General features: G+C 44.9%; 1 protein-coding gene across 2 annotated transcripts in view; it reads left to right on the top strand.

Annotated features, from left to right (window-relative positions):
* The window catches only part of srgap3 (SLIT-ROBO Rho GTPase activating protein 3), a 210,277-nt gene that overhangs the window by 131,385 nt on the left and 52,290 nt on the right, over window positions 1–26,602 (top strand). For both annotated transcript variants that reach the window (XM_048606510.1, XM_048606511.1), the window contains exons 4-6: window positions 5,310–5,372; window positions 10,740–10,925; window positions 23,764–23,892. In XM_048606510.1, coding sequence (XP_048462467.1) covers window positions 5,310–5,372; window positions 10,740–10,925; window positions 23,764–23,892 — 378 coding nt within the window. The remainder of the gene's footprint in view (window positions 1–5,309; window positions 5,373–10,739; window positions 10,926–23,763; window positions 23,893–26,602) is intronic.

Raw genomic sequence — 26,602 nt, 5'->3', positions numbered from 1 at the left:
ATTGTGTGTGTGTGTGTGTGTGTGTGTGTGTGTGTGTGTGAGAGAGAGCCCGCCACTCTGTTCTGTGTCTATATGTTTGGGGTTATAAAGGAAATGTCTGGTGGCTATTAAAAAGAGAAACTCCTTGCTTTTATATCGCACCTTTGACATCCTCTGTGCATCCCAACAATGACTTGTGCAAAATGTTAGAGGGATGAGAAAGGATCAGAAATGGGCTGATCCTCCTTTGTCAAGCTTGCTGTACCTCTCAGGAAAGTTCTGGCTGATACCACTGCCTCAGCTTGACTTTCTGGAATCTCAGCGGGTCTGGCAGCATCTGTGGAGAGGGAACACAGAGTTAATGTTTCGAATCCATTGACCCTTTGCTTCCACGAGCTTGTCTACTACATGCGGCCTGAGCAGTGTAACCCATACCTCTGTCTAAGTCATTTTGATCTGTACATCCTTTGCTTACTATGATCTGTCTGTACTGCTTGTAAACAAAGCTTTTCACTGTATTTCAGTACTCGTGACAATTAGTCAATCAATCAATCTTTGATTCTCATGCTGTTAGCCCATCAATAGATTCAACATCTCGATATCTTCAGCTCTCTTAGGTGGGCAGAGGGTAGGATCTCCCAAAAAGTTCACCTGTCGCTGAGAGAAGAATTTCCTCTTCACCATTTGAAATGGGAGATCCTTCATTTTAAAACCTCTCCCCCTCGTTCTTGATTCCCTGATGAGGGGAATCACCCTCTCTGCGTCCATACTGTCGAGCCCACTGAGAATTTCACTAAGGCCACCTCTCGGTCTTCTAAGCTCCGACGAGTTTAGAAGGCCCAACCTGCCTGACCTTTCTTCGTCAGACGGCAATTTCATCCACAGAATCGACCGACTGAAGCTGCAGTGAACTGTCTCTGATGCAAGCGTGTTGGAATGGAGGCTTTAGCCCTGGCTGTTTTGAGGAATGAGTTCAAGGCTGAAACATGAGCTTATCTGAACGCCTTCAGTACAGGAGAAACTAGGCCATGACTGATGAGTGCTGGGAGGGAGCCAAGTGCCAACATCACATCTGCCCCTGTTGGCAGAATGACTGCTGATTTCCTCTAGGCACACCTCAATGCCCACAGCATCACCCACGTCTGCGTTAGCAGATGTACTGTTTCCCATCCACTTTTTAAATCGTGGGACCGTGTATTGGAAAATTTATTCGCCTAAAGATTCCTCTATTGTTCCGTTTCTGCAGCTTACCACAACTGAGAATATGTTTAACCTCGGTGGTTTTCAGAAATGAAGCACATACTGCAAGTGCAGTGGTGCGTGTCAGACTGACTGACTGTGTACAGGAAGCATCAGTCAGTGTTTTCCAGAGGCTAGGAACTTGCAGTGAGTTACCCATGACCTGACTCCCCACAAGGACATTATTGAAACGGATGGGGGTTTTTTTTCTGTTAATGCCAGTCGATCGTAGTTACTTGATCGTCAATTGGATAAATTGTTATTGATTTCAAATTTGACAAGGCACACGGCAAGTGAGTGATACAATGCTCTCCGTTTTCCTGGATGGGTGAAGCTCCAATAATACTCGAGGACCTCAAAATCATCCAGGATGTATTGGCACCCCATCTACCACCTCCAGTGGCAGCAACGTGTGCACTATCCACACAGTTCACTGCGGCAACTCGCTGAGGCTGTTCCAACAAGATAATGGGTCTCTGGCTCGTTGGAATACCTCCACCATCAGGTTCCTATCTGGGCTTGGAAATATACCACCACTACTTCATTGAAATTGGCTGCAGATGCTGGAACCACCTCCCTAAGAGCACCATCGGAATGGGTCACCAGTCGCAGTGGTGAGAATGTGGCTCACCAGCTCATTCTCAATGGTAACTGGGGATGTTGCTTCAGGAACTGGATGGAGGCATCAATGAGTGGTTTCACTGATCCCATCCTCCTCCAGTGTAGGTCTCTTTCAGGGGAAGAATGGATGGCAACGCTGTCTTTGACCTTACCTCCATTCACACTTCCTCCAACTCCAGCCTGTCTCCGGCCAGCTGAGTTTGATGGCTTCCTGCAGGTGAACTCTAGTGAAAAACACGGCATTTATCTGGAGGATTTTTCCAGCCGTTACAAAGGGGCCCAATTGGGTTTGCTCGCTACTTTCTATCCCGAGACCACCTATCAGGATTGTAGCAAAGGGAGCTGGGAAATACCAGTCAGTCTGTACCTTTTTTGAAAAGTTAATTCACGGGATGCAGGTGATGCTGGTCAAACCAGTATTTGTTGCTCACTCCTATTTGCCCAGAGGGCAGTTACAAGTCAATAACATTGCTGTAGGTCTGGAGTCATGCATAGGCCAGACCAGGTAAAGACTTCAGATTTCCTTCCCTAAAGGACATTAGTGAACCAGATGGGTTTTTTCTTTATGACAATTGATCATAGTTACTCGGTCATCAATTGGATAGATTATTATTGATTTTAAATTTGACCATAAGCCACGGCAAGATTTAAAACCAGAATATTTAGGGTGGGGTTCTGCATTACTTGTCCAGTGGCATTACCACTGTACATCGTTGCTTCTCCAAATTTCGCACCAAAAACGTTAGGACCGTTCTAAGAGTGATAGATTTAGGTAAAAGTAGAAAAGGACTGTGGGCAATTCAAACAAAAACAGAAATTGCTGGAGAAACTCAGCAAGTCTGGTAGCTCTTCTTCAGAACTCTGTTGAGAATGCAGGTCAGTCATGATTTCACTGAGTGATAGAACAGGGTTGAGCGGCTGAATGGCCTGCTCCCGAAATAAGGCTCCTAGGCTTCCTGCAGTTCCAACCTTCACTAGTTCAGCGTCATTCTAGATTTGGAGACCCAACATTTATCTCCCCTCTATGTTTTATTTGCATGAAATCCCATCATCTCCCATGATCAGCAATGTTTAGTAATGCAAGAGAAAGCTATGCTCAATGATGGCATAGACAACATAAGGCTACAGCCTTACCTGCCATTCATTCCAACAGAGTTTGGGACCAAGACCCCTGATTTTGTTGATCCACATGAACAATTTAGACTTTAGTGCACAGAACATAATCTGTGCCACCTGCAATTTTGCAATTACGGTAAATTGTCAGGAAGACAGCAATAGACATCCTGAGGACAGACGGTTTAATGGAATGGGTGGGCGCATGACAGAAGAAACTTAAGACCGAAAAGTGTTTTTTTATATTTACTCGTTTGAGAGATGTGGGCGTCGCTGACTGACCAGCATTTATTGCCCGTCCCTAGTTGCCCCTTGAGAAGGTGGTGATGAGCTGCCTTCTTGAACCGCTGCAGTCCACCTGCTGTGGGTTGACCCACAGTGCCATTAGGGAGGCAATTCCAGGATTTTGACCCAGCCACAATGAAGGAACGGCGATACATTTCCAAATCAGGATGATGCGTGGCTTGGAGGGGAACTTCCAGGTGGTGGTGTTCCCATCTAACTGCTTCTAGATGGAAATGGTCATGAGTTTTAGAAAGAGCTGTCTAACGATCTTTTGGTGAATTTCCACAGTGCATCTTGTAAATAGTACACACTGCAGCTACTGAACATCATTGGTGGAGGGAGTGGATGCTTGTGGATGTAGTGCCAGTCAAGCGGGCTGCTTTGTCCTGGATGGTGTCAAGCTTCTTGAGTGTTGTTGGGGCTGCACCCATCCAGGCCAGTGGGGAGTATTCCATCACACTCCTGACTTGTGCCTTGTAGGTGGTGGACAGGCTTTGGGGAGTCAGGAGCTGAGTTTCTGGCCTGCTCTTGTAGCCACTGTGTTTAAATGGTGAGCCCAGTTGAGTTTCTGGTCAGTGATAACCCCCAGGATATTAATAGTGGGCGATTCAGTGATGGTAACACCATTGAATGTCAAGGAACAGTAGTTAGATTGTCTCTTATTAGAGATGGTCATAGCCTGATGTGAAGTGTGAAATGATTCACTGTGGTGGGAAGAATGAAGACAGGAAATTGTAAACACACAATTCTAAATGGTTGGTCAGGAGCAGAATGAGCTGGGGTTATACATGCACCGATTGTAGAAGATGGCAGAACCAAATGAGAAAGTGATAAATAAGATACACAGGTCTGCGAGTATCACTCTTGCAGAGAACCAACAGGCATATGTGATGTAAGGTGTGTGATATATTTTAATATCATTTGTTACTTATGTTTTTGAATTTTTGATCAAGTGGCATATGGGTTTCATGTGTATGTAAACAGGTTTAATGATTAAATTGTAAGTATTCCTGTAGACATGGTGATTTAAAACATAGTATTAGAGAGAAATTTCCTAGTGAATAATAGGGATTTCTTTCCATTGGGTCTCTTCACAAGCAAACAAACGAAACCATATGATGCATTAGGCTTTCAGTAGAAGATTCTGTAAATGTCAATTGTTTATTTATAGAAAAAGCTTCTGAGTTTTGGTTTGGTACAATTTTTTCAGAAGTGTTGGCTAAAGCTAGAAATGTAAAATATTGCTCCTGGGAAACAAGGTAGTTTTGGCCTGTTTTGAAAACGTTTACCACAGAGTAAGAAGTTTAGTTTCAAAGCTCCAGACCAGAAGTGTTTGGTTAATATCGTGAGGGGTTTTATTTGAAAGAGGCTATCACATTCTCAAGATGGGTACTTGAAGCCACAGTTAAGCTATCTTGATGTGAAAGAGAAGGAAATTCTCTCTGGTGTGTGTATTGTAAAGGAGTGATGTTAGGATTATTGGGATTATATTTTTGAAATTTTTAAAATTGTGCTGTTCATAAATAGTTTGGTTTATTCTATTTTATCTTAATTTCTTTTGCAAAATAAAGTTCTGTTGTTAAACTGGAATCTGCGGCATTGCATGCTTGTGTTTCAGTGGAAAAAACACTTTTTTCTTTTTAAAAAAAAGAGAGACCTATCAAGTCTGGTTTCAGTCTGGGATCTGACCTGTTCAGTCATATCAGCTGGAATCATAACAGGTATGATGGGCCAAATGGACTCATTCTGTGCTATAATCATCCGGTGATTGTTATGCAAATTATTTGGTGAATTCTGAGTTACCTCTGTGTCTGAGGTCTCTAGATCCAGGATTCAAGGATTTTGGGTTCCCTCTGTTCTCAATCTCTATTTTTCTAATTCCTTAGTGTTCTTTTTTGTTACTGTTACAAGAGTGACAGAGAATTGTTGTAATGTTCTTGTTTGGCTACACTGTAACAGATTGTCAGATTGGTTACTGCACTCTCTGTCAGGACAACACACTGTGAGATTATCATTCAGCAACACTGCAGGGTAACACTGTGCATCTTAATCCTGTATCTTTCTCTTTACAGAGTAAGGAAATTGGCCAACAAATGCACGAGGAGCTGCTGAAGGTCACCAATGAGCTGTACACTGTGAGTATCAGTCGTTAGAGCTGTGTATGCGGTGCATCATGTTGAGTTTGTGCTGCATCAGCTATTTCCTTTCTGGTCAATGTTTGGCGATTCTTAAAGTGACAATCGTTGTGCCTCATTTCATGCACAAAGCGTCTGAACCAATCCCAGGACAGGGATAGCCACAGCGTTAGATGCAGAGTAAAGCTCCTTCCACACTGAACCCGTGAAACACTCCCAGAACAGGAACAACTTGCAGGTGATGCACATTGCCGCTACTGTGCATCAGTAGTGGGGAGGCTGGGGTGCTAAACAATCAGGCTGCTTTGTCTTGAATGGTGTCAAGCTTGTCGGCTGTATTGGAGCTTCACTCATCTGAGCAAGTATTCCATCACATGCCTGACTTGTGCCTTTTTCATTCTTAATAGCACCAGCCTCCTGTCCCAATCAGCTGTTCCCTCCTGTCCTTCCGTCCAGGTGAAGATCGTGGCTGATCAGTTTGTGTTTCAAATTCTCCTTTCACCTCTACCTCCAAAAACCTAAGATATTTGTCATAAAAATATTCTCGAATCCCATCTTCACTGCCTTCTTAGGCAGAGAGTTCCAACGTCTCTCAACCCTGTGAGAGAAATAAACATTCTCTTAATCTCTGCCTTGAAAGGTCAACCCTGGGTTGTAAAACAGGAGAAAGCATCCTTTCCATGTCAACACCATTCAGAGTCTTACACATTTCAATCAAGACATCCTCACTCATCTTAAACTGCAGTGGAAACAAGGCTCGTCTGTCCAACATGTCCTCATAAAATAACCCAGTTGTTAATTGAAAAATAACCTAGTTAAACCTCCTCCAAACTGACATTCTTTTTTTTTTTATAATTCTCATGTGGGGGGGTGGGCATTCCTGGCTGGACCATCGTTTATTGCCCATCCCTAGGTGCCCTTGAGATGGTCGTGGTAATGAGCTGCTCTCTTGAACCGATGCAGTCCATGTGCTGTAGGTATATCCACAGTGCCATTAGAGAGGGAATTCCAGGATTTTGACCCAGCGGCAGTGAAGGAACGACAATATATTTACAAGTCAGGATGGGAAGTGGCTTGGAGGGGAACTTGAAGATAGTAGTAAAACTCTGCTTTTTCATTTGCCCTGTGAAAGGGAGCCACTTAACATTTTCCATGTTGTACTTCATCTGCCAGATTTTTGCCCACCTGATTTATTTCTATCCATATGTAACATTGTCGTCTTCACATAACACTTCGCTAACTATCTTGGTGTCGTCGACAAATTTAGCAACCAAACCTTCACTCACTTCATGTAAGTCTTTGATGTAAATGGTAAAAGGTTAAGACCCCAGCACAGACCCCTGTGGGACTACTTCCTCTGGTGCTGAATGAAGTCCGTCTGGTCCTGGAGACTTCTGAGTTTGCAGCTCCATCAGTTTTCATAGTACCGCTTCTGTCATGATTATAATTTCAACGGGTTCCTCTCTTCCTTCCACTCCCCCATTCTTCCTCTTTAGGGAACCAATAATCACATCACTTTTCTCCTTTTTAAGTGCCTTGTAGAAACTCTTGTCACATTGCTATCTAGCTTCTCCTCGCGTTGTATTTCTCCTGATTAACCTTTCAATCATACACTGCCATTCTTTATATTCTGATCAGTCATTTGAACTACCATTCAGCTTTGTGCAGTTAAATGCCTTTTCCTTCAGTTTAATGCTTCCCCTAACTTCTATATTTAACCACAGATGGTAGTCCTCTCTTTAGAACTTTACTGTATGGTAGGAATAGACTTAATCTCACAATTCTGAAATATCTCCTTAAATGTCACCACTGTATCACTATTGATCGATCTTCTAGCCTAGTGTGCCAGTTCACCTCAGCAGACTCAGCTTTCATGGTCATGTAGTTGTTCGTATTTAGGTTTAAAGTACTAGTCAGAGACAAATAGATTGAGAGAATCTCAAACCAATTGGACGCTCCTGTCCTCTCGATCCCCTTAACTGTCTCACCTATAGTCACACCCTGCTGTGCCTGACCATTAACCAAACGGGGCAGTTGCCAACAATGAATGCAAGACTGGAACTCTGCTAACAAAGCATTGGAGAGTAGAGAGGAAGGTAAAGATGCCGGGACAGACAGTCAGCGTCACTGAGAGGATCAGGTGAGATGGGGACCCTGACCCTGTCCAAAGCAGTGTGGTTGCCTCCTGGTGTAAAGTTTCCAGGTACCTTGCCGCCTCCTTGATGCATCATAGTGTCTGTAGTTGAGGCTGGTAAAATTTCAAACATTCATTGCAGATGTATTTGCCCTGGATCACAACAGTACGCAGAAGCTCCCACATACTGCAGCCTTGACACATTGCCTGAACAACTATCCAAAGTGGGTTTTTATTATATTATTCACCTTATGCTGTCTTTTATATATTCTATTAAGTATATGACCAATTCGTATGCTATGTTACAATTTAAGAAAAGAAATCATCTTAACATCTTACCAGTGACTCACCAAACTTCTTGCTCTGGAATAGAGCAAGATCAATTTTGTTCAGCTCCAATGAAGTTATCTCTGTCTCTGACAAACTTCACAGAGTACTCACACTCACCCGCTACCGTCTGTCACAGGGCCCCCACCCGCTCCGCTGAGTGACACTGTCACAGAGCCCCCACCCGCTCCCCTCGGCGACGCTGTCTGTCACAGGGCCCCCACCCGCTCCTCACCTTGCTCCTCTCTAATTCTTTGTTGGGAGAATTCCAGTGTCGCATTCCTCTTGTGTAACTCCCTGACAACACAGCCAAAGGCCTGGTGTCAGAGCGTGCCCCGGCCTCGCTATTCAGGTCTTCAGCAACATTCCCCAATGGGTCAGCCTGAATATTTGGGCTGGGGTCCCCAGATGCCAGTCAGGAATTACTAACATTTAAGGCAGCTCGCAGTGAGCACAAAACACGTGACATACAAGATCCTTCGCAACATTTAAAGATCTTCTGCATGAAGTAACTCTTGAAGGTGATGGACAGCATGTAATGAAGCTGCTTTCTTGATTGATTGGCAGGACAGTACCAAGATTGTTAGACTATGTAATCTCAATCCAGGGTCAATTGAAAGAGAACTCCTCAAACAGAAACCCATACGGTCAACATATTTATAGCCAGCCCCATGTCATTTCAAATAGAACTGATACCCCAGCATTTCAGAGAGAATATTGATCTGACTAACTGGTCAAGAGTGCCCCTGCCATCAGCAGTTGTATTGAGGAAGGGTGAATGTGTCACCGCACAGACTGCTGTAAACTCACGGGAGGGGGAATGAGACCATGTCATTACTGGGCCCACAGAGACAGCAAGATCTTGGAGCTGCATGAGGGAGAAATTGGGCTCCCCTGTAGCGTCAGTGTTAACTCCTCGATTGCAGCAGGCCAGGAGCAGGAACGTTGCAAAATGGAAGCAGCTCCCATTTCCCACTCCAGTGTTTCTCCAAATCTATCACTGCCCACTTTGGTGGTGGGCAGGATCCCCACTGAAGTCAGGATACCTCTTTAAGAAATGAAAATTGGGATTCTGTGCAGAAGTTGAGAAGTCTGTCATCAGTTGTTTAAGAGCTTGTTTAGACCATACCTAGAGTACTGTGTGCAGTTTTGGTTTCCGTATCTCAGGGAAGATATTATTGCCAAAGAGGGAGACCATAAAAGTTCACCAGACTTGTTCCCGGGATGGTGGGACTAACCTGGTGGGATTGAGCAAACTGGACCTGTATTCTCTAGAGTTGTGAAGAATGAAAAGTGATCTCATTGAGATTTACAAAACATTTAAGGGATAGATAGCATAGATGCAAGCAAGATGTTTCCCCTGGTTGGGGAGTCTAGAATTAGGGGACACAATTTAAAAACAAGGAGCTGCGTCTTAGAACCAAGATGAGCGTTTTTTTCTTTTTAGTTTGGAAGGTTGTGAACCTTTGAAATTCGCTATGACAGAGGGCTGTGGGAGCTCAGTCTTTGGGTGTGTTTAGGACAGAGATTGAGAGATTTCTGATTACCAGTGGTGGACAGAGTTACAAGGATGGGGTAGGTAAAATACATTAAAGCCGAGATTGCATTGGACATCAGGACAGACGCAATGGGCTGATTGGCCTATTCCTGTTCGTATGACTGTGTAAATCAGGTACAGATGGTTTCTGTTTCTCTTTCAATTGACCCTGCATTGAGATTACAGTCTGACAACTTTGGTACTGTGCTGTCAATCAATCAAGAAGGCAGCTTCATGACATGCTGTCCATCACCTTCAAGAATTACTTCATGCTGAAGATCTCTCAATGTTTTAAAAACTTTCCAGGTTATGTGTTTTGTGCTCACTGTGAGTTCCCTTCAAGGTGATAGTTGCAGCCAGCAGTTGACTGCTCCTCTAGTCCCCACATGAAGAGCGTTGCTCTATATCCTGCTCCCAGCCCCTGCTGCCACCTCCCGACCCCCTGATCTATATTGTTGCTGGCATGCAGCCTTCTTCTGATGTTTTCCAGATCACACTTGCCCCTCCCCTTTCCACTCTCCCCTCATTTTATCCTCCCACCCTTCCTCTTCGCACTCCTTCCCTGTCACACTTGCCCCTCCCTCTTGACCCCACTGTCCCTCTCTGCTTTGTCCCTCCCTCTTCATCCTTGCTCCCCCCTCTTTGTTCGCCATTCCCCTGCCCACTGTTCACACTCACCCCTTCCTGTCCCCCGTATGCCCCCTTTCTACACCCTCCCCACTCCCTTCCTCTCCACGATCACCTTTCCCCCTCTCCTCCACCCCGTCTTCATTACAGAGAAACAGCCATGTCCTCCACACATGGCCTAGTGGTTTGCCCTGGGACAGCCCAGTGCCTTGAGTGGATTGTGGTGTGGGTGCCCTGTGGGAGGTGCACTGAGCTCCATCAGGTGCAGAGGCTCCTTGAGTTTAGATGGCACACCCTGTGCCCATGTGTGCATCAGAGTTCCTCTCATAGCCCTTTAGGAAGAGGAAAGCTTTTGAACTCAATCCTTGTTTAGGAAATATCAGACTATGGAAACGTCCCCTATTCCCATTCAGATTCCCTATTGCCTCGCCCCCTCTAGCTCTGTATTCTCTGCCAAGTTCTGGGATCTCTGCCCTCCTCTACTACTGGTCTCTTGCATATCCGTCACTTTGTCCCTTTAACATTGGAAGCAGGGCTTTCAACCCTGGTCCTCAGCTCTGGGATTCCCTCCCTAAACCACTCCCTTTCCACTGTGACCAGCTTTGGTGACATGTCCCCGTACCACCTCCTGTGGGCTTGGTGACCAATTGTACCCATAATGCTGCTGTGAGACGCCTCGGTACCAATATTGGGGTGTGCTGATGGTGCAGCTTGGTGATTTGTTGTCTTCGCTGCCTGGCAGGTCATGAAGACGTACCACATGTACCATGCAGAGAGCATCAGTGCGGAGAGCAAACTGAAGGAGGCGGAAAAACAGGAAGAGAAGCAGTTCAGCAAATCGGGAGACATGAGCGTGAACTTGCTGCGACATGAGGACAGGCCTCAGCGCCGTAGCTCCGTCAGGAAGATCGAGAAGATGAAGGAGAAGGTATGGCGGAAGCAGCAGTCATTGCATAAGGTCAGAGGATGTAGACAGCATGGTTTCTAAAGGGTGGCACGGTGGCTCGGTGGTTGCACTGCTGCCTCACAGCGCCAGGGACCCGGGTTTGATTCCACCCTTGGACGACTGTATGGAGTTTGCACGTTCTCCCTGTGTCTGCGTGGGTTTCCTCCGGGTGCCCCGGTTTCCTCCCACAGTCCAAAGATGTGCAGGTTAGGTGGATTAGCCATGCTAAATTACCCTGTAGTATTCATGGATGTGTAGATTTAGGTGGGTTGTAGGAGTTTAATGAGTGGGATGCTCTGAGGGTCTGTATGGACATGTTGGGCCGAAGGGCCTGTTTCCACACTGTAGGGATTCTGTGAATTGATGTTTGGTGAAATGTGGACTTCACAGCATGGTACAAAGTGGTGGGCCTGTGGAATGAAGAGGCCTGTGATAGAAACGTAGAATATAGGAGCCGGGGAGGTGATGGCCTAGTGGTATTATCGCTGGACTGTTAATCCAGAGACCCAGATAACGTTCTGTGGACCTGGGTTCGAATCCTGCCGTGGCAGATGGTGGAATTTGAATTCAATAAATATCTGCAATTAAGAGTCTAATGATGACCATGAATCCTTTATTGATTGTTGGAAAAACCCATCAGGTTCACTAATGTCCTTTAGGGAAGGAAACTGCCATCCTTACCTGGTCTGGCCTACACGTGACTCCAGACCCACAGCAATGTGGTTGACTCTTAACCTCTGGGCAATTAGGGATGGGCAATAAATGCTGCCCTAGCCAGCGATGCCCTCATCCCATGAATGAATAAAGAGAAAAAAGGAGTAGGCCATTCAGCCCTTTGAGTCTACTTCAGCCATGATTGTATTGAGTGGTGATCATCCAACTCAGTACCCAGTTCCCACTTTCTTCCCACAGCCTTTGATCCCTTTAGCCCTAAGAGCTATATCTAACTCCTTCTGGAAAACATTGTGTTTTGGCCTCTGGGGCAGAGATTTCCACAGGCTCATCACTCTTTGGGTGAAGACATTTCCCTTATCTCTGTCCTAAATGGCCTACCCATTTCCTTAAACTGTGACTTCTGGTTATAAAGTTGTAGAGTCATACAGTACAGAAACAGACCCTTCAGTTCAACTTGTCCGTGCCGACAAAGTTTCCCAAACTAAACTTTAGTGCCTTTTGTCGGCGTTTGGCGCATATCCCTCTAACCCTTTCCTATTGACATACCTGTCCAAATGTCTTTTAAATATTGTAACTAGGCTCCCCTAGTCATTGGGAACATCCTTGTCTAGTCCTGCTCGAATGTTATCGGTTTCCTTGAGATTCCCCTCATTCTTCTAAACATCCCCCACTCTTGTTTTTATTTTAAAATTGTACTGTGTGACTTTATGTATCAATTTCCAAGGACAGACAGGTCTTGGTTTAACGTCTTGTGTGAATGCCAGCCTCTTAAATAACGCAGCACTCCCACAGTATTGCACTTAACATGTCAGCTTGCACATTCCACTCCATTCTGACCATCCGACTCGGGCAACTGAAAAGGGGAACCATACTCAAAGTTGCACATCTCAGAGCATGTAATAAATACTTGCATTTCCCACGGTTTCCTTTGTGTCGGACCCGGTGCTCCAGTCAGCTCTATCTGTGGTGCAGTTATTGTTCCCATTCAGACTGGTATTGGTGCCCCATGAACTGCAGGGCAGTGGATGACCAGCTGATTGGTTTTGGGTCCCGGTAGTCAAAAGGGGGGAATAATCCTCAGGATACTGGGAGAACTCCTTTCTCCCGGGCTTGGGTAGTGTTGATCAGGGTGGAGAGGGCCTCTCCTGAACAATGTGGCAGTGTCTCAGCGCGAGAATTGGAGTGACAGTCTGTATCACACCATTCCCTGTTGACCCTCGAACTCTGGCACTCTGACCCTCTGTTGGAGGAGGGGGTTGGAACAATCGAGGGCAAGGATTGGGGGTGGTGGAGGGTGGGGGCGGCGTCTGAAAGGTTTTTTGTGTTGTTTTTGCGTTCAGCTCCTTGACAGAAAGCAGATCAAGTGCATGCGTTTCCATGGAAACGGACATGCTCCGTCTGCCACTGTGTGTGCCAGTTTGAGAGTGTCAGATTATGGAGCACAACGGTGTCCCTGACTCCTGGCAAATGCCTGATTTACGCTGGCTATGATGAATGGAGCCTGTGAGGGATGTGCAATCAATTAGCACGCTGTCTCTTCAATCTGCCTTCAGACAGATCGGAAGAAAATGGCTGGTACCTCTGTTACAGCTTGGCTATAATAACCTCTCACCAATTTTCTGGTTCGTCTGAAGCACAGAGCAACCCTAAACGTTTGGTGTAGACAGATAATAATTTACCAGTCCCGATTTCAGAGTACGAACTAGCAAAGTGACGGTGTGTGTTGTTCTGAGCTCACACTTAAGTTGCATTTTCCCTACTCAAGAGCCCTGGTAAAGTTGACTCTAAAACTTTGCACATTACTCGTTGGAAATCCAGCTCGTTAAAGTCCCAGATCAGAAAATTAAAAACAAAATACATTACATTGGGTCGGGCGATCTCAATTTTCAATCATGTGTTGCTTTTGTGTGAACTTTAACCTTTCTGGCATGGTATTTTGGAAAAACAGTAAGCTAACAGCACAGTGTATTTTGAACGTTGTAAGTTAATTTACTTCCTTTGTCACTCCATGTTGACAGAAGTTGATCAAGTAAGCATACAGACATGAATTACATACCTCTGCCTGTATCTTCAAGGAGTCATGGAGACTCTGTCCACCTTCAAAAATGTCTGGATTTGGAAACTCCAACCCTATGTCCAACAGATCCCATTTTCATACAAGGGTAAAGAAAGTTACTGACACAAAACAAAAACCCAAACTCCACTGGGCCAGTTGTTGACAATTCCTGCAGTGAGGAAGCTACCCACAATTAGAGTGGACATAAATGCTGATGAAGGGCAGATAAAGTCTGTAGAACTGTGCAGCTATTAAACCCCCAGTCCTTTTTAAAAAGTACAAACAAAAGCCTGTCAGTGAGTTTTAAAACAAAATGTTCTAACAATTCCAAAAGCTGTTGACACTTCATCTAGGACATCAGTCTCAATTGTTTCCACAAACTGTAGTCATTTCAGTGGACAGTCCAATGCTCATTTTGTTTTTCACTGACCGCTCAAAGAGGTTATTGAAGGATTAAGTGTCTTTGATATGGGACTTTGAATACACATCTGTTTGTTTTACAGTGGAATTAAGTATTTGAGGGATTGTAAAGTTCTAAATGGGATTTCATGAATCAGGGTGTTGTTTTAATGTAGTAGATATTTGGAGCTTTATTTCAGTTCGCCTGCAAACTGTTCATGGAGGCTATTGGGTGAGTTGGCATTGGTAGGTGTGTCTGCGTTAACTTGGCTTGGGGACAATGGAGATGGGATGGGAGGTGGCTGAGGGTTTGCTGATGGGACGTGGGATGTGAGGAGTGACAGCTAGAGGGCCTAAAATTTACCAAAATAACGGGGATAAAGTGCTTTTGAGGTCTTTTAAACAGGATGGTTTGGCCCTTGGCAGGCCCTGTTACAGCTTCTGAACTGTGTCCAGGGCTACCAGCATCAATTTCTGAAGAAGGATCTAGGCCCGAAACGTCAGCCTTCCTGCTCCTCTGATGCTGCTGGGCCTGCTGTGTTCGTCCAGCTCTACGCCTTGTTATCTCAGATTCTCCAGCATCTGCAGTTCCTACTATCTCTCAACACCATCCCATTCATGTTTGCACTTCCCCCTCCTCCTTTAATAAGTTAATGGATCTATATAAATATAAGCTATTTCCTACCGTATGACACAAAGTGTGGTTAGTCAGCAGATTTGGCTAGACGAGTAAGTCTTTAAAACATTTATCGTTGGACAGTGAACTTTTTTTTGGGATTCTTTACTGTGGAATAACAAGACAAAGAAGTGGAATGTGCGAGTGTATTTAGATTATTGTGAGTGCAGAAGAGGCTAGATTTGATGCAACCAAATGGCTTGTTAAGATATTTTCCTGCAGAAAGAGATAACCACATAGGTGTAGGTTTGGAGTGTTACAGAAGCCAGACCAGGTAGACCAAAAGTTTCTTTCTATAAAGAACAGGAAGAGCCAGTTGGGTTTTAAGTCAGTACAACAACTTTACCTGAAACCATTTTCTTATTTAAAATGGAATTCCAATCTCAAAATGCCACAGTGGGGTTTGAAGTTATGTTCAAACTCCATTTTTCTTTTTTCTTAATTGATTCATGGGATGAGCGTGTTGCTGGCTGGACCTGCATTTATTGCCCATCCCTAATTGCCCAGATAAGAGTCAACCCCGTTGCTGTGCATCTGGAGTCACATGTAGGCCAGACCAGGTAAGGATGGAAGATTTCCTTCCCTAAAGGACATTTAGTGAGCTAGATGGGTTTTTTTCCCCTGAAAATCGGCAATGGTTTTATGGCCATCATTAGACTCTTATTTCAACCATCTGCCGTGGCAGGATTTGAACACAGCTCCCCAGAACATTACCCGAGTCTCTGGATTAGCAGTCTAGCAATAATATCACTGTGCCATCGCCATCACGTTGTCTGCATTACTAATCTGTGAGGATAACCCCCTGATAGCGGCATGCTGGACTGCCAAAGCATCGGTACCACCTTATTCTAGCAACTATCAGTTCTGAAGAAGGGTCACTGGATTCGAAACATTTAACTGCGCTTTCTATCCACAGATGCTGCCAGACCTGCTGAGTTTCCCCAGCAATCTCTTTCTTTGTTTGAGATATTTTCCATTCTTTGGCATTGTGGCATTGTGAATAAGTGGCTTAAAAGGGCTGGTGTGAGAGAAGTTGATTCCAGTTTGTGGGCCACCCACAGCATTACTGGGAGAAGTGGGGACTGAACTACACTTGGAACTGTAGAGTGTGACAGGATCCAGAAATGACCCTCAGACTAAAGGCACCTCCCAGTTAACAGTAACCACAATATGATTAAATATCACAGACCGTTTGAAACGGAGCAGAAAGGGTCTGGGGCTAATGTTTTAAACCTAAATAAGGGTAGCTATGAGGATGTGAAAGCTAAGCTAGCTGAAGTGAACTGGCACACTAGGCTAGGGGATGGATGAATAGAGACCTAGTAGCAGGTATTTGTGGGGATATTCCTGAATATGTGTGTTCCTACCAGAATGAGAAATTCTAAATGAAGGGCCCATTAAATAAGTCAGGAAAAGCAGCAAATTAAAGCAAAGAGTACATAACGTGCAATGGTGAGTGGCAAATCAGATGATTGGGCAGAATATAAAAGAACAGCAGAGAATGATTAAACCTTGTAATCAGGAAGAAAGTAGTAGAATGACAGGAAACTAGCTAGAATGTAAAAACAAATAGCATGAGTTTCTACAGGTATCTAAACAGAAAAGAGCAAGTGAGTACTGGTCCTCCAGAGAGTCAGAAAAGGGAGTAAATAGTGGATAATAAAATGGGTGGGAGGGCATGATGAGATGAGAACATAAGGAACTTGAAAGGGGATGTTGATAGGTTGAGTGAGTGGGAAAAACTTGGCAGATGGAGTTTAAACTTGGAAAGTGAGCGGTTTGGTCAGAAGAATCAAAAGGCGGACTGTTATTTAAATGGCCAAAAAGTGCAGCAGAGATAGATCGGGGTGGACTTGTGCATGAAACACACCAAGTTAGCACGCAGCTGCAGCAAGTAATTAAGAAGGCAAATGTCGTTTTGGCCTTTATTGCCGGGGGATTGACGTTTAAAATTAGCGAAGACTTGTAATAATAATGGAAAAAACAAAGAACTGCAGACACTAGAGATCTAAAACAAAAACATAAAGTCCTGGAGAAACTCAGCAGGGTCTGCCTGCGCCTGCATCTGCAGAGCAAAAAAGCACAATTATTAACATTTCGAGTCCTGTGACCCAGAGGGAGCTAGCCAATTGGATACAAAATTGGCTTGAAGGTAGGAGACAGAGGGTGGTGGTGGAGGGTTGTTTTGCAGACTGGAGGCCTGTGACCAGCGGTGTGCCACACGGATCAGTGCTTGATGTTCTTCATTTATATAAATGATTTGGATGTGAATATAGGAGATACGGTTAGTGAGTTTGCAGATAACACCAAGATTAGTGGTGTAGTGGACGGTGAAGAAGATTTTCTCAGGACAATGGGATCTTGCTCAGATGGGCCAATGGGTTGAGGAGTGGCAAATGAATTTAGATAATTGTGGAGTTTTGCATTTTGGTAAAGCAAACCAGGGCAGGACTTACACAGTTAATGGTAGGGCTCTGGGGAGTGTTGCCAAACAGAGACTTAGGGGTGCAGGTTCATATTCCTTGAAAGTGGAGTCGCAGGTAGACAGGGTGGTGAAGAAGGCATTTGGCACGCTTGCCTTCATTGATCAGAACATTGAGTATAGGAGTTGGGAGGTCATGTTGCATCTGTGCAGGACATTGGTGAGGCCACTTTTGGAACACTGCACACAGTTCTGGTCTTCCTTCTATAGAAAGGACGTTGTTAATCTGGAAAAGGTGCAGAAAAGATTTACAAGAATTTGCCAGGGTTGAGATTTTGAGCTATAGGGAGAGGCTGAGTAGGCTGGGGCTATTTTCCCCTGGAGCATTGGAGGCTGAGGGATGACCTTTATAGAGTTTTATAAAATCATGAGGGGCATGGATAGGGTGAATAGTCTTTTTCCTAGTGTGGAATAGTCCAAAACTAGAGGGCACAGGTTTAAGTGAGAGGGGAAACATTTAAAAAGGACCTGAGGGATAATATTTTCACAGAGCGTGGTGCATGTATGGAACGAGCTGCCAGAGAAAGTCGTGGAAGTGGATTCAATTACAGTATTTAATAGGCGTCCGGATGGGCATATAAATAGGAAGGATTTAGAGCGATATGGGCCAAATGCTGGCAAATGGGACTAGGTTAGATTGGGATGTCTGGTCAGCATGATGAGTTGGACCAAAGGGTCTGTTTCCGTGCTGTATGACTCAATGACCTTTGCCTGTTCTAGAGTGCCTTGTATAGTTTTGGTCCTTATGTTTAATAAAAGGATATACTGCCGCTGGAGGCAGTTGAAAAGAGATTCATTGGGCTGATTCCAAGGATGAAAGTGTTGACTTAACAAGAACAGCTAAACAAGAGATTTTAAGAATGAGGGGTCGATCTACAGGGGACTTGACAGGGTAGGTACTGAGAAGATGTTTCCACCAGAGTGGGAAATATTTAACAAGGGTACCACGTACAGAATAAGGAGCACTCACATAAAAATGCAAAGGAGTTTCTTCTCCCAATGGGCTGTTAATATCTGGATTTCTCTCACCCAGAGAGGTGTGGAGGCTAGATCACTGAAAGTACTTAAAGGGTGATAATTAGGTTATTGAAGTATTGGGTAGTTGAAGATGTGATGAAATGGCACAGATGATGATTTGAGACCTAGGGCAGATTTCGTTCAATATGGGATAGGCTTCTGGGACCAAATAGCCTTTTGCTGCTCCTAGTTCTTACATCCTTGTAAGGAAATAATGGATTAACTGAACAAATACTTTGCTTCTGTTTTCACTAAAGAGGATGTGAGAAATATCCTGGTAATAGAGTAAATCGGGAGGTGAAAGGGAGAGAGAAACTTGGTGAAGTTACAACCACAGGGGAAGTGGTACTGAGCAAACTGGAGCTACAGATTGACAAGTCTCTGGGTCCAGATAGACTCCATCCTACGGTCTTAAGAGGCTGCTTATGAGGTAGTAGGTGAATTGATGTTAATTTTCAAAACTACCTAGATTTGGGAAAGGTTCCACTGGATTGGAAAGTAGCAAATATAACCCTGCACTTTCAAAACGCAGGGAGGCAGAAAACAGGAAGCTTTGGTCACTTAGCTTGTCATCTGTCGATCATGAAAACAGTTTATAGCTGCACGCTTCAGGGACAGCAAAGTAATCAGGAGGAATCTGCATGGTTTTGTCAGAAGGAAATCATGTTTAGGCAATTTATTGGTATTCTTTGAAGGAATGATAGTATAAGGTAGGGGTGGAGGTTAGATAGACCTTAGGATTAGGGTAAAAATTCGGCACAACGTCGTGGGCCGAAGGGCCTGGCCTGTACTGTGCTGTACTGTTCTATGTTCTATGAATGACATTTGGTATGGATTAAGGGGAGCCATTCGATATACTGTACTTGGATTTTCAGAAGGCATTTGATAAGGTACCACATCAAAGGTAATTGCAGACAATAAAAACTCATGGCATCAGCGGGGTGACATGCTGGTAGAGACGGAAGATTGGCTAGCTGGCCGAAAACAGTGTGTATACGTGGCTCTTTGTCTCATTGGTAAGGTGGGACAAGTGGAGTTGGCAGGAGCCTGTACTGGGGCTTCAACTTGTCAGAGATTACATTCGTGACTTAGATGAAGAGAGCAGAGACATGGAGCTAAGTTCACAGGTGACTCCAAGATAGATAGGAAGTATGTTATGAAGAAGTCATAAGGAGGTTGAAGACAGATAGAAATAAGTTGCATGAGCAGAGAAAGAAATCGGGCAGATGAAGTATAATGTGGGAGAATGTGAAGTTGCTCCCTTTGGCAGGAAGAATGAAAAAGCAGTGTATTGCTTAAATGGAAAAGAACTGTAGAATTCTGCAGTGCAGAGAGATCTAGGTGTTCTACTGCATAAGTCACAAAATTAGCCTGCAGGTACAAGAAATAATTCAGAAGACCAATAATAGACTATTGCGGGATGAATTCACACATATCAGGATGTTATACTTCAGCTATAGGTAGACTACATCTGGAATACTGTGCACAATTTTAGTCTGTCTAGTTAAGGAAGGATGTTAAATCATTGGAGATGGTTCAAAGGAGGTTTACTCGATCAATACCTGAATGAGTGGTTTGTCTTACAAGGAAAGTTTGGACCAGATTGGGCTTGTTTCACTGGAGTTCTTAAAAAGTCAGGAGTCACTTCATTAAAGTGTATAAGATTCAGAATGGTCTGAATTGCTAGAGGGATGGAGTTTAAAAACAGGGAGATTACGCTGCAGCTGTATCAGGTGCTGGTGAGGCCATACCTGGAGTAGTGTGTACAGTTCTGGTCTCCTTACTTGAGAAAGGATGTACTGGCACTGGAGGGGGTGCAGAGAAGATTCACTGGGTTGATTCTGGAATTGAGAGGGTTGGCTTATGAGAGGTTGAGTAGACTGGATCTATGCTCATTGGAATTTAGAAGAATGAGGAGGGATCTTACAGAAACATATAAAATTATGAAGGGAATAGGTATGATAGAAGCAGGGAGGTTGTTTTTACTGACAGGTGAAGCCAGAACTAGGTACATAGTCCTAAATCTGCACCCCCTTATTTTGAGACTGAATTGAGGAGGAACTTCTTCACCTAAAGTGTTGTGAATCTGTGGAATTCCCTGCCCAGTGAAACAGTTGAGGCTACCTTGTTGAATGTTTTTAAGGCAAAGATAGACTTTTGAGCAGTGAAGGAATTAAGGGTTATGGTGAGCAGGCGGGTAAGTGGAGCTGAGTCCAGGAAGAGATCAGCCATGATCTTATTGAATGGTGGAGCAGGCTCGAAGGGCCAGATGGCCTACTCCTATTTCTTATGTTTGTATGTCTCGACAAAGGGAATGTGGAAAGGATGCTTCCAATTGTGGGTCAGTGCAGAATTCGGGGCAATGGTTTTAAAGGCATTTGGGACAGGCATGAGAAATATTTAACTCTGAGGGTTGTGCAACTCTGGAGCTCATTGCTTCAGGAGATGGGGCCTTAAATACTTTTAAGGTGGAGGTAGATGGATTTGTGTTTGCAAAGAGAATCGCAAGTTATCGGGGTAGATGGAAATGTAGAATTTGAAATATAAACAGATCAGCCCTGACCTTATTGACTGGCAGAGCAGGCCCAGGGGAACTGAATGGTCTAAATCTGCCCCTATCTTGTATGTTTGTAAAAGGACCCATGTCTGATATCCAGCTATACCCAAGAATATCTGCTGAATTTGATAACATTAGAACAGTCATCACATTTCTTCTTATGCAAACGAATTTGAAGATTACATGCTTTGTAAATGCAAATCCGTCTTTTCATTATATGCCCCCGTCAGAAATCCTGGATGAAGTATACCTCCAGCCCAAAGTCGATAAGCTTGCTCCAGCCCGAGGGATGTTTATTCACTAGGTGTAGGTGTCACTGGCTAGACAAGCATTTATTGCCCATCCCTGATTGCCCAAAGGACAGTTAAGGGTCAACCACGTTGCTGTGGGTCTGGAGTCGTATGTAGGCCTTCTCTAAAGTGTGTTAGTGAACCAGATGTGTTTTTCCAACAATCAGCAGTGGATTCATGGTCATCAATAGACTCTTAACTCCAGGTTTTTATTGAATTCACGTTCCACCACCAACCGTGCCGCAATTCGAACCCAGGTTTCCAGAACATTGTGGTCTCTGGATTAGCAGTCCAATAATAATACCACTAGGCCATTGCTTTCCCATGATGCAGGTCCAGTTCAGTCCTGATAATACCATACCATAGAACCCCTACAGTGTGGAAACAGGCCATTCAGCCCAACAGGTCCACACTTGACCAAACCTCTGAAGAGCATCCCACCCAGACCCATTCCCCCTACCCTATAACCTTGCACTTCCCATGGCTAACCCACCTAGCCTGCACATCCCTGAACACTATGGGCAATTTAGCACAGCCAATCCACCTAAGCTGCACATCTTTGGACTGTGGGAGGAAACCGGAGCACCCGGAGGAAACACAGGGAGAACATGCAAACTCCACACAGACAGTCGCCTGAGGTTGGAATTGAACCCATATTCCTGGTGCTGTGAGGCAGCAGTGCTAACCACTGAGCCACCGTGCTGCCCTGATAAGCATGCGGTTTCTGCACCGGGAGATGTTCTGTCTGTATTGGGATTCCTTGGAACTGTCCAGCTCGCTAATCTACAACAGACCATCAGTTGGCCAGCCTACCTCAAGCTGACTCTCACAGGGATCCTGCAGAAAAGCTGAAAGCATTTGTCCACTCCTGTTGTGCAAGATAAAAACCTGGTTTCTACTCCTTTTATGTTTCATGTCTCTGGCATGTCCACTATTTTTTTTAATAGATGTTAAAACAAAATCTGGGGTAGAGCACCAGGTGACTCAAATGGTTAGCACTCAGTTTTTCAGGCCTGAGAAACAAAGTCCAAAAAAGAAAGGGTCTGACCTCGAATCCATGTGAGAAAATATCAACCTGCTTTCCAGATGGAATATATAATTTGGGATGCGAAAGCAGACTGTCAGGAAGTTTGGACAGCATGATCCCAGGTGGAGAAAAACATTTGAAGATGCTTTCTGTAAGCCAGCATCTGTAACCCTAATACTAAAATACAAGTAGATAAATCAGAATGAGGAAATATGGGGAATAGAGACAGGAGGAAGACATATTTGAGCTATTAAGCCTGCTTCTTGGCGATTCAGTGAGGTCATAGCTGGACCTTTGACCTTCTCCCACTATCCCCGCATGTCTGGATATCGAGAAACACCTGACACTTCAGCTTAACAGTGAAAGCAAGTGAAAGTATGGAATCTGCTCAAAGGTGTAAGCCAGAGGAGGATGTGTAAAATAACAGCTTAGTTAGCAACAGACATCCAGGAGAGTGTTGTACCTGAATCTTGTCTTTGGGAATACAGCATGTGAATTAGCCAGTCAAATGCTGTGCAAACAGGGTTATTCAGACTTCCAGAAAGGTTTTGGCAGTTTCACTTGAAAGACTGTTAACTGAACAAAAAGTCACAAGACAGGGAAGAATTTGGAACTGGATAAAACAGTGGATCAGTAGGAAACAGTTCTACAAGAGTGTCATTCTAGTTGATAGATAGAATCCCTACAGTACGGAAACAGGCTGTTCGGCCCAACAAGTCCACACCGCCCCTCCGAAGAGTATCCCACCCAGGCCCATTCCCCTATATTTCCCCATGTCCAACCCACCTAACCTAAACATCCCTGGGCACTATGGGCAATTTAGCATGGCCAATCCGCCTAGCCTGCACATCTTTGGACTGTGGAAGGAAACCGGAGCACCCGGAGGAAACCCACACAGACACAGGGAGAATGTGCAAACTCTACACAGACAGTCGCCCGAGGGTGGAATTGAACCCGGGTCCCTGGTGCTGTGAGGCAGCAGTGCTAACCACTGAGCCACTGTGCCACCCTAATAATTAGATACAGAGTGAAGCTACCTCTGCACTTTTAAATGGAAAGCAAACTGTAAGTAAAGTACCCCCAACACTGTCCTCATCAACAACTTCCAAGGACAGATACATCATGGAGTTAGGTACAGAGCTACCTCTACATTGTCCCCCACCAAACACTTCCAAAACTGGGACCACACAGGATTAGACACAGAGTAAAAAATTATATTCTGCTACACTAATGTGGCTCAGTCACACTCTAAAAATTTGTTAGTGTGAACACTGCATCATTGTACTTCCGTTTCCCCGACTAACCATCCTTCTTGACTCCCAGCGGGCTGTTTTTCCCAGTTTTCCCAATGATAGTTAGCTCAGGGTCACCCTGGATGGGATTGTAATCCACAGCCCAGGACGCTATCTAACCCAGTGCCCCATCTGATCATCTTGGCGTTCTGATCAGATATCTTACAAGCCTGAAAATCCTACATAATGTGGGTGAATGGGAAGAGGTTTAGAATATTGAAACTCTGTAAGATGATTACAGAGTGGATCAGTGGGTTTTGGAATTGAGTACATGCCTGCCTGGTACTTCTGTATGTGAACTACTCTAAGTATTCTCACAATGGGTTTCCTTTTCTGTTCTGTTCCTCAGCGTCAAGCCAAGTATTCGGAAAACAAACTGAAGTGCACCAAAGCCAGAAATGACTACCTGCTTAACCTAGCAGCGACGAATGCTGCTGTGGCTAAATACTACATCCACGATGTCTCTGACCTGATTGATGTCAGTATTCTCTTCTGTGTTCGGAATGATGTGCTGCTAAAAGTGAGGTGGCCAGAGTCATACCTGGAACATACTGTCTGGGTGTATTGGGCTTGGGGATAAAAAGGAGGTGGCACGGTGGGAAATGAAAGGGATAAAGAGTGGTCACTGAGCTAAGCTAGGAGAGCTCACAGAAATGATAGCAAACTCATCTAAGGAAATTGGTTTTGAGAGGGTTCTCACTGTTCATTGGGACTTAGTGGTAACACCTGTGCCTTCGAATGTGCCTTTTTCACTCTTGAGTGAAGTTCAAACAAGTCATAAAGACACAGAAGGAAGATATTTGGCCCTTCAAGTCCATGATGATTCCCTCTAGAGCAATTCAGTCAGTCCCTCTTTCCATCTTTTTTGCTTCTCACAAGGTGCGTTGTGAATTCTCACTAGGCCGCAGTGAGTCGCCAACTGAAGCGGATCATAGCTTGTTAAACACCTTGTTAATGGGCCAATGCACCTCATTAATATTCAGCTTCCTTTCTTAACAAACTCTCCAAGCAATCTCGACACTGAGAAATCCGAACGGGTACCTGGTGACTTCAGTTCACCCCTTGCTCCGTTTTGACGAGGAAAAGCCATTCCCCCATGGCCCGATCCATAACTGCCAGCCACACCGACCCCTTGTCTATGGACATTGGCATCCACCCCAACCACCGCCCCCCTCCCCCAGCCCCCTCGTGCCTGTCATGGCACTTTCTGCAATCCACTTACAGCTCAATCAGGAAGCATAAACTCACGTTGCAGGGGGCACCAGGAACTGGTATTGAAAGGCTGCTGTGAGGGCACACCGGGCACAGGGAGAGTGACCCAACTCCCAGACTGGACTGCACTCTATGCCCTGAGTTGGTTCTCTACCTCCTGTCCCTCCCACTACGTTTCAGCGTTAGTTCCTGGTTCTGCAGTTGAGCTGGAGAGAGCCTACATCAGCAGCACAGCCCATTGACCCTGGAGGTTTGATCAGGCAACCCCGGGATGTTTGGGCCTGGACAGGCCAAATGTGCCGAGGGTCATCTTGTCAGAAACAAGTTGCCCGTCATCGCCTTTATCTTATTAGAGTTAGGGTTGGGCAGGGTGGAGCTGGATTGATGACCAAAAACAATATTGCCACCCTCACGAGGCGAGTGTATAAACTCGTCATTTAAAGGTCTGTTTCTTTTCAATCAATATCCAGTCACTTCTGTCTCTCACATGAGGACGTTAACTAGTCGATAAGATTTTGAGACAACAAGGTGCAGGGCTGGATGAACACAGCAGATAAGATTTTGAATTGTTTTTAATCACCAACAAAAATGATCTTCATGTTCCCACCATCTCTGAGCCTTTACTATTCATGGTATCTTCAGGCCCTGTCCCAAAGGCAAGGTTACCTTCTCCCCTTCCTTTCCTTGCCTTGCCCAGATTCTCAGAGGAAACAGTAATACTTGCAGACTGTTCCAGTGATAATCAATTAGCTTCTCCCTGTCTCGTGCTTCTTGTGGGAAGATCCAAGCCTCAATTTACTTGGGTCTAACTCGGAATCTGTTGACCCTAGCTGACTGGTTGTATGGAACATCATGGCTGGAGTGGAGTGTGATTTTTCTTATTCATAGCCTTTGATCTGCTCTTATAACCACTGTGTTTATGTGGCAAGTCCTGTTCAATTTCTGGTCAATGGTAACCGGCTAGGATGTTTATAGTGGGGGAACTCGGTGAAGGTAATAGTATTGAATGTCAAGGGGCGGTCTCATTGGCGATGGTCATTGCCTGGCATTTGTGTGGTGAGAATGTTACTTGTCAAGTGTCAGCCCAAGCCTGAATATTGTCCAGGTCATGCTGCATTTGCTTCATACCCAGGGAAAGTGATGTAGTGTCTAGGACGTTGTAAAGTATGATTCCCCAATTGTGAATATGTCAGGCCGTTGTTTGACTGGTCTGTGAGACAGCTCTCCCAATTTTGGCACCAGCCCCCAGGTTGTACCCCTCCTGGAAACACAGGAAATTGTAACATGGTGGTGCACCCTATAAGCTGCTCCACTCTGAAATTCCTCAGACTTGGAAACTAACCAGCCCACAAAACCATCAGAACAAAGCCGAGTGCAGATAAGACCGACTAATGAGATCTGATCCCCTCTAAGGCAAAACTCTTACACTTCCTTGTTTTCGATTTGTATCAGTCTCACTGGAGGGGGTGAGGAGGAGGCTGTGAATTAACAGTCCGTGAAAAATGACAATTACTTTCTTCGTCAATGGACCAAACAATTGCTGCTTGAGAAAGAATCCGCAGGGCCAAGAGTTGGCCCTGTTACTGGGCCCAGTCACCAGACTGAGTTGAATTGGGCTCAATGTTCCTCTTCGCTCGGTACTGAACTCGAGTCTTTGTCCTTCCCCAGTTCCTCACTGGCACTTTGCCCGTAGACTGCCTGCTCTCCGCAGCCTCTGTTCTCCTCACAATAGTCTACACAAGTTCATTTCCTTGTCTGTTCACTGTGTCTGAAAGCCCCAGATGGTTTTCCGCCTTGTTTTCCACTCTAGTGAATTGTAGGCCAACCCTTCCCCCACCAGACCCTCTCGCCCAGAATCCTCCGGTGCACAAACCCAGCATTGTGCAGCCTGTTCCACTCTTGACTTGCACGGTTCCTGCTGTTTTTAACAGACAAGAATATATGTGCTGATCAGGCGTACACACACCTATATTCAC

This window comes from Rhincodon typus, chromosome 16, assembly GCF_021869965.1.
Source record: "Rhincodon typus isolate 14 chromosome 16, sRhiTyp1.1, whole genome shotgun sequence".
Taxonomy (NCBI): Eukaryota; Metazoa; Chordata; class Chondrichthyes; order Orectolobiformes; family Rhincodontidae; genus Rhincodon; species Rhincodon typus.
The sequence above is the reverse complement of the archived record's forward strand: the minus strand, read 5'-3'. Positions and strand labels throughout refer to the sequence as shown.